Raw genomic sequence first — 15150 nt, 5'->3', positions numbered from 1 at the left:
ACTCATATTACAACAGTGGGGAAGCTCAGATAACTGTTTCTATGCAGAAAACAAAGATGGCCATGTGGTAAAAATCATGCCCCAATAAGTTTTATCACCAAGTACCTCACAAAAAACGATTAACATGCCAGTAAACGTTTTAAACATACATTTGAAAAGTTATGAAGTGTTATTAATAAGCCTGCTACCAGTCGCTTTTACTGCAGTTAAGGCTCATACATTATTTCAGTATTAACAGTATTTTCAGAGTCAATTCCATTCCTTAGAAAAATACATTCAGTGTACACACACTCATCAGCCTAATACCAGTCGCTATCACTGCATTTAAGGCTGAACTTACGTTACATTGGTATCAGCAGTATTTTCTCAGTCAATTCCATTCCTCAGAAAAATAATTTACTGCACATACCTCATTTGCAGGGGGGCCCTGCATGCTATTCCCCTTTTCTGAAGTTACCTCACTCCTCAGATGAGAACAGCCAGTGGATCTTAGTTACGTCTGCTAAGATCATAGAAAACGCAGGCAGATTCTTCTTCTAATGCTGCCTGAGAACAAACAGCACACTCCGGTGCCATTTAAAATAACAAACTTTTGATTGAAGAAATAAACTAAGTTAAAAAACACCACAGACCTCTCACAGCGACCTATCTTTAGTTAGGCTGCAAGAGAATGACTGAATATGACATGTGAGGGGAGGAGCTATATAGCAGCTCTGCTTGGGTGATCCTCTTGCAGCTTCCTGTTAGGAAGAGATATATTCGATAAGTAATGGATGACCCGTGGACTGACTACACTTAACAAGAGAAATCATGTTCAAACAGTGAAAGGGAGTCATGGAAGGAATTGGGTTATTGTGTGCTATATAACAAAAATCATTTTTGTTGTTTTTTTTTAAATTGCAAACTAATATAATTTAATTTAAAAAAAAAAAACAAATTGGGGGAAAGAGTATCCCTGTAATCCCCTTGACAAATATGGGGATTTTTCATTCTATGGACTCAACGGAAAACATGGCCGGGTTTCAAAATTTTCCATGGCTGCTTTCTATTCCAAGTCTAACCCTGAAAAGAACCATTTTCACTAAGCTAGGATTTTTTTTTTAAATCTTTTAAACCCTGGTTAATTAGTAAGGGTCTAAAAAAGTCCTGTAAATACCTACAGTATATTGTGAAAACCAATAGAGATTTTTTTGATTTTTTTTTTTAAATCATAAAAAATGTTTCATATATGAATGATGATTCAGTCACGTAAAGTCTCTCATAGTTTTCTTAAATGTTTTTCTAAAGGGACAATAAAGTAAAAAATAAACTGTTATGATTCAGAGCATGCAATTTTAAGCAATTTCCTATTGTATTCCTAAGTATATTCAGGAGAAGCAATACACTCTTGGGAGCTAGCTGGTCATTGGTGCCTGCACATATATGCCTCTTATCATTGGCTCACTTGATGTGTTCAGCTAGCTCCCAGTAGTACACTGTTGAACCTAGGTTTACTCTTCAACACAGGGTACCAAGAGAATGAAGCAAATGTTATGAAAGAATTAACTTGAAAAGTTCTTTAAAATTGCATGTTGTTTCTTAATCATGAAAGTTTAATTTTGACTTTACAGTTCCTTTACATATATGCCTCATAGAGGCATTGTTACACTTTCTCCATTTGATATTTGCCACCACGCACTCTTACCTGCAGACTCTGTGATTTCAGGGGTCTCCTCGTGCTGTGTGCTGTCACCTATACTGCTTTGTTGGGTACTTTCATTAAATGAATCTGAGAGGAAAACAAAACATAGTAAACATTATGAGGCCTATTTATCAAGCCATCAACTGCAAATACGCTTGAATTCTGCAGCGTAATTGTGGCGAGCCTGATTCGCCCTATTTATCAAAGCCTACAGACCGGCAAAAGTTGAAATTTGTGACGTAACATTCGATCCGCCGGTCTCAGTCCAACACAGATCGATGCTTACGTCATTACAGATGTTCCGAATACAAATTCGGCACTATCTGACAACTTTTGCAAGTTATCAAACTTCTAACAGGTACGCTCGACACTATTCCGGCCCAGTGTACCTGGTTTTCAATCCGCCACCCTGGAGGCCGCGAATGCCATAGGAATCAATGGGAGTCTGAAAGCAGGAAAAGCTTATGTTCAATGCTGCCCGATATCCCATTGATTTCTATGGTACAAAACCAGTAACGTTTACACCTAACACCCTAACATAAGCCCCGAGTCTAAACACCCCTAATATGCCGCCCAACATCGCCGCCACCTACATAATGTTATTAACCCCTATTCTGCCGATCTCCCACACCGCCGCAACTAAATAAATGTATTAACCCCTATCCCGCCGCTCCCGGAGCCCACTGCAACTAACTAAATGTTATTAACCCCTATCCAGCTGCTCCCGGACCCCGCCGCAACTAAATAAATGTATTAACCCCTATCCTGCCGCTCCCCGAGACCACCGCAACAAAATAAATGTATTAACCCCTATCCCGCCACTCCCCGAGCCCACCGCAACTAAATAAATGTATTAATCCCTAACCCCTATCCTGCTGCTCCCGGAGTCCACTGAAACTAAATAAAGTTATTAACCCCTATCCCGCTGCTACCAGACCCCGCCGCAACTTTTATAAAGTTATTAACCATTATGCTGCTGCTCCCGGAGCCCACCGCAACTAAAAACATAATTTATGTCTATAAATACACCCCTCACCACACCCACAATTCAGTTTAACGAATAGCCAAGAAGTAGCAAAAGCATAAACAAAGGAATTGGAATAATTGTGCTTTATACAAAAAAATCATAACCACCATAAAAAGGGTGGGCCTCATATGAAAGAAATGAATTTATCAGGTAAATTCTTACATAAATTATGTTTTCTTTCATGTAATTGGCAAGAGTCCATGAGCTAGTGACTTGTGGGATAGCAATACCCAAGATGTGGAACTCCACGCAAGAGTCACTAGAGAGGGAGGGATAAAAAATAAAGACAGCCAATTCCACTGAAAAAAATAATCCACAACCCAAATCATGAGTTTTAATCTTATAATGGAAAAGAAAAAAACTGAAATTATAAGCAGAAGAATTAAACTGAAACAGCTGCCTGAAGAACTTTTCTACCAAAAACTGCTTCTGAAGAAGAAAAAACATCAAAATGGTAGAACTTAGTAAATGTATGTAAAGAAGACCAAGTTGCTGCTTTGCAAATCTGATCAACTGAAGCTTCATTCTTAAAAGCCCAGGAAGTGGAAACTGACCTAGTAGAATGAGCTGTAATCCTCTGAGGCGGGGATTTACCCGACTCCAAATAAGCGTGATGAATCAAAAGCTTTAACCAAGATGCCAAAGAAATGGCAGAAGCCTTCTGACCTTTCCTAGAACCAGAAAAGATAACAAATAGACTAGAAGTCTTCCTGAAATCTTTAGTAGCTTCAACATAATATTGCAAAGCTCTCACCACATCCAAAAAATGTAAAGATCTTTCCAAAGAATTCTTAGGATGGGGACACAAAGAAGGGACAACAATTTCCCTACTAATGTTGTTGGAATTCACAACTTTAGGTAAGAATTTAAATGAAGTCCGCAAAACTGCCTTATCCTGATGAAAAATCAGAAAAGGAGACTCACAAGAAAGAGCAGATAATTCAGAAACTCTTCTAGCAGAAGAGATGGCCAAAAGAAAGTAATTTAATGTCCAAATAATGCATAGGCTCAAACGGAGGAGCCTGTAAAGCCTTCAAAACCAAATTAAGACTCCAAGGAGGAGAGATTGATTTAATGACAGGCTTGATACGAACCAAAGCCTGTACAAAACAATGAATATCAGGGAGTTTAGCAATTTTTCTGTGGAATAAAACAGAAAGAGCAGAGATTTGTCCTTTCAAGGAACTCGCAGACAAACCCTTATCCAAACCATCCTGAAGAAACTGTAACATTCTAGGAATTCTAAAAGAATGCCAAGAGAATTTATGAGAACACCATGAAATGTAAGTCTTCCAAACTCGATAATAAATCTTTCTAGAAACAGATTTATGAGCCTGCAACATAGTATTAATCACTAAGGCCTAGATTTGGAGTTCGGCGGTAGCTGTCAAAACCAGCGTTAGAGGCTCCTAACGCTGGTTTTAGGCTACCGCCGGTATTTGGAGTCAGTGATTAAAGGGTCTAACGCTCACTTTTCAGCCGCGACTTTTCCATACCGCAGATCCCCCTACGCCATTTGCGTATCCTATCTTTTCAATGGGATCTTTCTAACGCTGGTATTTAGAGTCGTTTCTGAAGTGAGCGTTAGAGCTCTAACGACAAAATTCCAGCCGCCTGAAAATAGCAGGAGTTAAGAGCTTTCTGGCTAACGCCGGTTCATAAAGCTCTTAACTACTGTACCCTAAAGTACACTAACACCCATAAACTACCTATGTACCCCTAAACCGAGCTCCCCCCACATCGCCGCCACTCGATTTAAATTTTTAACCCCTAATCTGCCGACCGCCACCTACGTTATACTTATGTACCCCTAATCTGCTGCCCCTAACCCCGCCGACCCCTGTATTACATTTATTAACCCCTAACCTGCCCCCCACAACGTCGCCGCCAGCTACTTAAAATAATTAACCCCTAATCTTCCGACCGCAAAGCGCCACCACCTACATTATCCTTATGTACCCCTAATCTGCTACCCCTAACACCGCCGACCCCTATATTATATTTATTAACCCCTAATCTGCCCCCCTCAACGTCGCCGACACCTGCCTACACTTATTAACCCCTAATCTGCCGAGCGGACCTGAGCGCTACTATAATAAAGTTATTAACCCCTAACCCGCCTCACTAACCCTATCATAAATAGTATTAACCCCTAATCTGCCCTCCCTAACATCGCCGACACCTAACTTCAATTATTAACCCCTAATCTGACGACCGGAGCTCACCGCTATTCTAATAAATTGATTAACCCCTAAAGCTAAGTCTAACCCTAACACTAACACCCCCCTAACTTAAATATAATTTACATCTAACGAAATAAATTAACTCTTATTAAATAACTTATTCCTATTTAAAGCTAAATACTTACCTGTAAAATAAATCCTAATATAGCTACAATATAAATTATAATTATATTATAGCTATTTTAGGATTAATATTTATTTTACAGGCAACTTTGTAATTATTTTAACCAGGTACAATAGCTATTAAATAGTTAAGAACTATTTAATAGTTACCTAGTTAAAATAATAACAAATTTAACTGTAAAATAAATCCTAACCTAAGATATAATTAAACCTAACACTACCCTATCAATAAATTAATTAAATAAACTACCTACAATTACCTACAATTAACCTAACACTACACTATCAATAAATTAATTAAACACAATTGCTACAAATAAATACAATTAAATAAACTAGCTAAAGTACAAAAAATAAAAAAGAACTAAGTTACAAAAAATAATAAAATATTTACAAACATAAGAAAAATATTACAACAATTTTAAACTAATTACACCTACTCTAAGCCCCCTAATAAAATAACAAAGCCCCCCAAAATAAAAAATTCCCTACCCTATTCTAAATTTAAAAAGTTACAAGCTCTTTTACCTTACCAGCCCTGAACAGGGCCCTTTGCGGGGCATGCCCCAAGGATTTCAGCTCTTTTGCCTGTAAAAAAAAACATACAATACCCCCCCCCAACATTACAACCCACCACCCACATACCCCTAATCTAACCCAAACCCCCCTTAAATAAACCTAACACTAAGCCCCTGAAGATCTTCCTACCTTGTCTTCACCATACCAGGTTCACCGATCCGTCCTGGCTCCAACATCTTCATCCAACCCAAGCGGGGGTTGGCGATCCATCATCCGGTGCTGAAGAGGTCCAGAAGAGGCTCCAAAGTCTTCCTCCTATCCGGCAAGAAGAGGACATCCGGACCGGCAAACATCTTCTCCAAGCGGCATCTTCAATCTTCTTCCATCCGGTGCGGAGCGGGTCCATCTTGAAGCAGGCGACGCGGATCCATCCTCTTCTTCCGTTGTCTCCCAACGAATGACGGTTCCTTTAAGGGACGTCATCCAAGATGGCGTCCCTCGAATTCCGATTGGCTGATAGGATTATATCAGCCAATCGGAATTAAGGTAGGAATTTTCTGATTGGCTGATGGAATCAGCCAATCAGAATCAGCCAATCAGATTGAGCTCGCATTCTATTGGCTTTTCCGATCAGCCAATAGAATGCGAGCTCAATCTGATTGGATCAGCCAATCGGATTGAACTTGATTCTGATTGGCTGATTCCATCAGCCAATCAGAAAATTCCTACCTTAATTCCGATTGGCTGATAGAATCCTATCAGCCAATCGGAATTCGAGGGACGCCATCTTGGATGACGTCCCTTAAAGGAACCGTCATTCGTCGGGAGACAACGGAAGAAGAGGATGGATCCGCGTCGCCTGCTTCAAGATGGACCCGCTCCGCACCGGATGGAAGAAGATTGAAGATGCCGCTTGGAGAAGATGTTTGCCGGTCCGGATGTCCTCTTCTTGCCGGATAGGAGGAAGACTTTGGAGCCTCTTCTGGACCTCTTCAGCACCGGATGATGGATCGCCAACCCCCGCTTGGGTTGGATGAAGATGTTGGAGCCAGGACGGATCGGTGAACCTGGTATGGTGAAGACAAGGTAGGAAGATCTTCAGGGGCTTAGTGTTAGGTTTATTTAAGGGGGGTTTGGGTTAGATTAGGGGTATGTGGGTGGTGGGTTGTAATGTTGGGGGGGGGTATTGTATGTTTTTTTTTACAGGCAAAAGAGCTGAAATCCTTGGGGCATGCCCCGCAAAGGGCCCTGTTCAGGGCTGGTAAGGTAAAAGAGCTTGTAACTTTTTTAATTTAGAATAGGGTAGGGAATTTTTTATTTTGGGGGGCTTTGTTATTTTATTAGGGGGCTTAGAGTAGGTGTAATTAGTTTAAAATTGTTGTAATATTTTTCTTATGTTTGTAAATATTTTATTATTTTTTGTAACTTAGTTCTTTTTTATTTTTTGTACTTTAGCTAGTTTATTTAATTGTATTTATTTGTAGCAATTGTGTTTAATTAATTTATTGATAGTGTAGTGTTAGGTTAATTGTAGGTAATTGTAGGTAGTTTATTTAATTAATTTATTGATAGGGTAGTGTTAGGTTTAATTATATCTTAGGTTAGGATTTATTTTACAGGTAAATTTGTTATTATTTTAACTAGGTAACTATTAAATAGTTCTTAACTATTTAATAGCTATTGTACCTGGTTAAAATAATTACAAAGTTGCCTGTAAAATAAATATTAATCCTAAAATAGCTATAATATAATTATAATTTATATTGTAGCTATATTAGGATTTATTTTACAGGTAAGTATTTAGCTTTAAATAGGAATAAGTTATTTAATAAGAGTTAATTTATTTCGTTAGATAAAAATTATATTTAACTTAAGGGGGTGTTAGTATTAGGGTTAGACTTAGCTTTAGGGGTTAATACATTTATTACAGTAGCGGTGAGGTCCGCTCGGCAGATTAGGGGTTAATAATTGAAGGTAGGTGTCGGCGATGTTAGGGAGGGCAGATTAGGGGTTAATACTATTTATGATAGGGTTAGTGAGGCGGGTTAGGGGTTAATAACTTTATTATAGTAGCGCTCAGGTCCGCTCGGCAGATTAGGGGTTAATAAGTGTAGGCAGGTGTCGGCGACGTTGAGGGGGCAGATTAGGGGTTAATAAATATAATATAGGGGTCGGCGGTGTTAGGGGCAGCAGATTAGGGGTACATAGGGATAACGTAGGTTGCGGCGGTTTACGGAGCGGCAGATTAGGGGTTAAAAAAAATATGCAGGTGTCAGCGATAGCGGGGGCGGCAGATTAGGGGTTAATAAGTGTAAGGTTAGGGGTGTTTAGACTCGGGGTACATGTTAGGGTGTTAGGTGCAGACGTAGGAAGTGTTTCCCCATAGGAAACAATGGGGCTGCGTTAGGAGCTGAACGCTGCTTTTTTGCAGGTGTTAGGTTTTTTTTCAGCTCAAACAGCCCCATTGTTTCCTATGGGAGAATCGTGCACGAGCACGTTTTTGAGGCCGGCCGCGTCCGTAAGCAACTCTGGTATCGAGAGTTGCATTTGCGGAAAAAATGCTCTACGCTCCTTTTTTGGAGCCTAACGCAGCATTTGTTTAAACTCTCGATACCAGAGTTAAATTTATGGTGCGGCCAGAAAAAAGCCTGCAGAGCGTTAACAGCCCTTTTACCGCCGAACTCCAAATCTAGGCCTAAGTCAGAGAAACCTCTTTGACTAAGCACTAAGCGTTCAATTTCCATACCTTCAAATTTAATGATTTGAGATCCTGATGGAAAAACGGACCTTGAGATAGAAGGTCTGGCCTTAGTGGAAGTGGCCATGGTTGGCAACTGGACATCCGAACAAGATCTGCATACCAAAACCTGTGATCCCATGCTGGAGCCACCAGCAGTACAAATGATTGCTCCATGATGATCTGGGAAATTACTCTTGGAAGAAGAACTAGAGGCGGAAAAATATAGGCAGGTTGATAACTCCAAGGAAGTGTCAATGCATCCACTGCTTCCGCCTGAGGATCCCTGGACCTGGACAGGTACCTGGAAAGTTTCTTGTTTAGATGAGATGCCAGATCTATTTCTGGAAGCCCCCACATCTGAACAATTTTAAAAAACACATATGGATGAAGAGACCACTTTCCCGGATGGAATGCTTGACGACTGAGATAATCCGCTTCCCAATTGTCTATACCTGGGATATGAACTGCAGAAATTAGACAGGAGCTTGATTCTGCCCAAACAAGTATCCGGGATACTTCTTTCATAGCTTGAGGACTGTGAGTCCCACCTTGATGATTGACATACTCCACAGATGTGACATTGTCTGTCTGAAAACAAATAAACGGCTCTCTCTTCAATAGAAGCCAAAACTGAAGAGCTTTGAGAATCGCACAGAGTTCCAAAATATTGATTGGTAATCTCACCTCTTGAGATTTCCAAACCCCTTGTGCTGTCAGAGATCCCCAGACAGCTCCCCAACCTGAAAGACTCGCATCTGTTGTGATCACAGTCCAGGTTGGACGAACAAAAGAGGCCCCTTGAACTATACGATGGTAATCTAACCACCAAGTCAGAGATAGTCGAACATTGGGATCTAAGGATATTAATTGTGATATCCTTGTATAATCCCTGCACCATTGGTTCAGCATACAAAGCTGAAGAGGTCTCATGTGAAAACGAGCAAAGGGGATCGCGTCCGATGCTGCAGTCATGAGACCTAAAACCTCCATGCACATAGCTACTGAAGGGAATGATTGAGACTGAAGGTTCCGACAGGCTGCAACCAATTTCAAAGGTCTCTTGTCTGTTAGAGACAATGTCATGGATACTGAATCTATTTGGAAACCTAAAAAGGTTACCCTTGTCTGAGGAATCAAAGAACTTTTTGGAAAATTGATCCTCCAACCATGTCTTTGAAGAAACAACACTAGTTGATTCGTGTGAGATTCTGCAGAATGTAAAGACTGAGCAAGTACCAAGATATCGTCCAAATAAGGAAACACCGCAATACCCCGCTCTCTGATTACAGAGAGTAGGGCACCGGGAACCTTTGAAAAGATCCTTGGAGCTGTCGCTAGGCCAAAAGGAAGAGCAACAAATTGGTAATGCTTGTCTAGAAAAGAGAATCTCAGGAACTAATAGTGATCTGGATGAATCGCAATATGAAGATATGCATCCTGTAAGTCTATTGTGGACATATAATGCCCCTGCTGAACAAAAGGCAGAATAGTCCTTATAGTCACCATTTTGAATGTTGGTACTCTTACATAACGATTCAAGACCTTTAGATCCAGAACTGGTCTGAATGAATTTTCTTTTTTTGGGACAATGAACAGATTTGAATAAAACCCCAGACACTGTTCCTGAAAAGGAACTGGCACGATTACCCCAGATAACTCCAGATCTGAAACACACTTCAGGAAAGCCTGCGCTTTCTCTGGGTTCACTGGAATGCGTGAGAGAAAGAAACTTCTCACAGGCGGTCTTACTCTGAAACCTATTCTGTACCCCTGAGAGACAATGTTTTGAATCCAATGATTTTGGACTGAATTTATCCAAACATCCTTGAAAAATTTTAATCTGCCCCCTACCAGCTGAGCTGGAATGAGGGCCGCACCTTCATGAGGACTTGGGGGCTGGTTTAGATCTCTTAAATGGCTTGGATTTATTCCAGATTGAGGAAGGCTTCCAATTGGAGACAGATTCCTTAGGGGAAGGACTAGGTTTCTGTTCCTTATTCTGTCGAATGAACGAAAACGGTTAGAAGCTTTAAATTCAATTCTGATGATGAATTCTGATGATATCAAAAATGGCATCACAAATGAAATTATTAGCATGTAGAATTAATTTAACAATGCTAAACACATTATGATCTGATACTTGTTGCGCTAAAGTTTGAAACTAAAACGTTGAAGCAGCTGCAACATCAGCCAAAGAAATAGCAGGCCTAAGAAGATGGCCTGAACATAAATAAGCTTTCCTTAGATAAGATTCAAGCTTCCTATCTAAAGGATCCTTAAAAGAAGTACTATCCTCGGAAGGAATAGTTGTACGTTTAGCAAGAGTAGAGATGGCCTCATCAACTTTTGGGATCTTTTCCCAAAACTCCAATCTATCAGTAGGCAAAGGATACAATTTTTTAAACCGTGAAGAAGGAGTAAATGAAGTACCCAGTCTATTCCATTCCTTAGAAATCATATCTGAAATATCATCAGGAACTGGAAAAACCTCTGGAATAACTACATGAGGTTTATAAACCAAATTTAAACGTTTACTAGTTTTAGTATCAAGAGGACTAGTCTCCTCCATATATAATGCAAACAACACTTCTTTTAATAAAGAACGAATATACTCCATTTTAAATAAATAAGAGGATTTGTCAGTGTCAATATCTGAGGCAGGATCCTCTGAATCAGACAGATCCTCATCAGGGATAGATAAATCAGTATGTTGTCGGTCATTAGAAAATTCATCAACTCTATGAAAAGTTTTAAAAGATCTTTTACGTTTATTAGAAGGCGGAATTGGCAGACAAAGTCGTCTGAATGGAATCAGAAATAAATTCTCTTGAATTTACAGGAATATCCTGAGCATTAGATGTTGATGGACCAGCAACATGTAATGAACTACTACTGATGGAAACATTCTCTGCATGTAAAAGTTTATCATGACAACTATTACAAACCACAGCTGGAGGAACAGTTACAACAAGTTTACAACAAATGCACTTAGCTTTGGTAGAACCGATATCCAGCAGCAGGATTCCAGTAGTAGATTCTGAGACAGGATCAGATTGAGACATCTTGCAGTATGTAAAAGAAAAAACAACATATAAAGCAAAATTATCAATTTCCTTATATGACAGTATAGGCCTCTGACATAGAAAAAAAGACCAGAGGCAAAAGGAATGAGGTCTTAAATAATGAAAAAATGTTTGGCGCCAAGTATGACGCACCACAAACTGAAAACATTTTTTGGCACCAAAAACATCCGGAACGAAACTCGAGCGCCATAGATGACGCAACCTCATGAAAAGACTCAGCGCCAACTAAGGTGCCGGAAATGACAAATTTGCGTCAACAAATGTAATTTTTCGCGCCAAAAAGTCTCGCGCCAAGAATGACGCAATAAATTATAGCATTTGCGCTCTCGCAATCCTAATACAGCCCGCAATTTAGAAAAAGTCAATTTGAAAACCTCAGGTAAGAAATAATTTTTTTTTATAAAGCATTTCCCAGATATGAAACTGACAGTCTGCAAAAAGGAAATATATTGATAAACCTGAATCATGGCAAATATAAGTACAAACATATATTTAGAACTTTATATATAAAGTGCCAAACCATAGCTGAGAGTGTCTTAAGTAAATGAAACATACTTACCAATAGACACCCATCCACATATAGCAGATAGCCAAACCAGTACTGAAACGAGAATCAGTAGAGGTAATGGTATATAAGAGTATATCGTCGATCTGAAAAGAGAGGTAGGAGATGAATCTCTACGACCGATAACAGAGAACCTATGAAATAGATCCCCGTTAGGAAGACCATTGTATTCAATCGGTGATACTCCCTTCACATCCCTCTGACATTCACTGTACTCTGAGAGGAACCGGGCTTCAACATGCTGAGAAGCGCATATCAACGTAGAAATCTAGCACAAACTTACTTCACCACCATAGGAGGCAAAGTTTGTAAAACTGAATTGTGGGTGCGGTGAGGGGTGTATTTATAGTCATTTTGAGGTTTGGGAAACTTTGCCCCTCCTGGTAGGATTGTATATCCCATACGTCACTAGCTCATGGACTCTTGCCAATTGCATGAAATAAATAAATGTATTAACCCCTAAACCCCTGGCCTCCCACATCACTCCCACTTAATAAACCTATTAACCCTTAAACTGCCAGCCCCCCACATCGCCATAAACTGAATTAAGCTATTAACCCCTAAACCTAACCCGCTAACTTTACATTAAATAATAACTCATCCCTATCTTATAATAAATTTAAACTTACCTTTAGAATTAAAATAAACTATATTAAACTATTAATTAACCTACCCTATCATACTAAAATTACATTAAACTATATTAAACTATTAATTAATCTACCCTAACTATTATACTAAAATTACATTAAACTAACAATTAAAATAACTATATTACATATTTAAAAACCTAACCCTACTCAAATTATTTAAATCTACTATTAAAAATTACTAAGTTACAAAAAAATAACAAATAAGTTACCCAAAATAAAAAACACTAAGTTACACAAAATAAAAAACACTCGGCTAGATTACGAGTTGTGCGGTAGGGTAAAAAAGCAGCGTTAAGCAGTCCTAACGCTGCTTTTTTACGCCCGCTGGTATTACGAGTCTTGAAAGTTTAGGGTCACCGCACACTTCTTTGGCCTTACCGCAAAACGACTTACGTAAACTTCGTAAAGTCTTTTTTCTATGGGACTTCCATAGCGCTGATATTACGAGTCTGTCCTGGGAGGCCAAAAAGTAACGGTACACCCTCTACCTCCAAGAGTCCTAACGCAATTAAAATTCAGTAGTTAAGAGTTTTATGGTACAACGCCATAACATAAAACTCATAACTAAAGTGCTAAAAAGTACACTAACACCCATAAACTACCTATTAACCCCTAAACCGAGGCCCTCCTGCATCGCAAACACTATAATAAAATTATTAACCCCTAATCTGCCGCTCCGGACACCTCCGCCACCTACATTATACTTATGAACCCCTAATCTGCTGCCCCCAACATCGCCGACACCTACATACTATTTATTAACCTCTAATCTGCCGCCCCCAATGTCGCCGCAACCTACCTACACTTATTAACCCCTAATCTGCCGCCCCCAACGTCGCCGCCACTATAATAAACATATTAACCCCTAAACCGACGCACTCCCGCCTCTCAAACATTAGTTAAATTTTATTAACCCCTAATCTGCCGTCCCTAACATCGATGCCACCTACCTACATTTATTAACCCCTAATCTGCCACCCCCAACGTCGCCGCCACTATATTAAAGTTATTAACCCCTAAATCTAAGTCTAACCCTAATACCCCCTAACTTAAATATAATTTAAATAAATCTAAAGAAAATTACTATCATTAACTACATTATTCCTATTTAAAACTAAATACTTACCTATAAAATAAACCCTAAGCTAGCTACAATATAACTAATAGTTACATTGTAGCTAACAGGGTTTATTTTTATTTTACAGGTACGTATGTATTTATTTTAACTAGGTAGAATAGTTATTAAATAGTTATTAACTATTTAATAACTACCTAGCTAAAATAAATACAAATTTACCTGTAAAATAAAACCTAACCTAAGTTACAATAACACCTAACACTACACTACAATTAAATAAATTACCTACATTAAATACAATTAAATAAATTAAATTAGCTAAATCACAAAAAACACTAAATTACAGAAAATAAAAAACAAATTACAGATATTAAAATTAATTACACCTAATCTAATAGCCCTATCAAAATAAAAAAGCCCCCCCAAAATAAAACAAAACCCCTAGACTAAACTAAACTACCAATAGCCCTTAAAAGGGCCTTTTGCGGGGCATTGCCCCAAAGTACTCAGCTCAACCCCCCCAACAATAAAACCCACCACCCACACAACCAACCCCCCAAATAAAATACTATCTAAAAAACCTAAGCTCCCCATTGCCCTGAAAAGGGCATTGCCATTAAAAGGGCAGTTAGCTCTTTTGCAGGCCCAAACCCTAACCTAAAAATAAAACCCACCCAATACACCCTTAAAAAAAATACTAACCCCCTGAAGATCGACTTACCGGGAGAAGTCTTCATCCAAGCCGGGCCGAATTCCTCAACGAAACCAGGAGAAGTCTTCATCCAAGCCGGACGAAGTGGTCCCCCAGACTAGCAGAAGTCTTCATCCAGACGGCATCTTCTATCTTCATCCATCCAGCACGGAGCGGGTCCATCTTCAAGACATCTGACACGGAGCATCATCTTCATCCGACGACTAAAGACGAATGAAGGTACCTTTAAATGACGTCATCCAAGATGGTATCTCTTAGATTCAGATTGGCCAATAGAATCAGCCAATCAGAATTAAGGTAGAAAAAATCCAATCAGCCAATAGGATTGAGCTTGCATTCTAACTTTTAAGTTAGGGGGTGTTAGGGTTAGACTAAGATTTAGGGGTTAATAACTTTAATATAGTGGCGGCGACGTTGGGGGCGGCAGATTAGGGATTAATAAATGTAGGTAGGTGGCTTCGATGTTAGGGACGGCAGATTAGGGGTTAATAATATTTAACTAATGTTTGCGAGGCGGGAGGGCAGCGGTTTAGGGGTTAATATGTTTATTACAGTAGCGGCGACGTTTGGGGCGGCAGATTAGGGGTTAATAAGTGTAGGTAGGTTGCGACGACATTGGGGGCGGCAGATTAAGGGTTAATAAATAGTATGTAGGCGTCGGAGATGTTGGGGCAGCAGATTAGGGGTTAATACATATAATGTAGGTGGCGGCGGTGTCCGGAGCGG

At 39.4% G+C, this 15150-nt stretch overlaps 1 protein-coding gene across 1 annotated transcript in view; it reads right to left on the bottom strand.

The window, feature by feature from the left end:
- The window catches only part of NME9 (NME/NM23 family member 9), a 120664-nt gene that overhangs the window by 6883 nt on the left and 98631 nt on the right, over positions 1-15150 (bottom strand). The window contains exon 16 of the mRNA XM_053698748.1: positions 1685-1768. Coding sequence (XP_053554723.1) covers positions 1685-1768 — 84 coding nt within the window. The remainder of the gene's footprint in view (positions 1-1684; positions 1769-15150) is intronic.

Source organism: Bombina bombina, chromosome 1, assembly GCF_027579735.1.
Source record: "Bombina bombina isolate aBomBom1 chromosome 1, aBomBom1.pri, whole genome shotgun sequence".
In the NCBI taxonomy this organism is placed as follows: domain Eukaryota; kingdom Metazoa; phylum Chordata; class Amphibia; order Anura; family Bombinatoridae; genus Bombina; species Bombina bombina.
The sequence above is the reverse complement of the archived record's forward strand: the minus strand, read 5'-3'. Positions and strand labels throughout refer to the sequence as shown.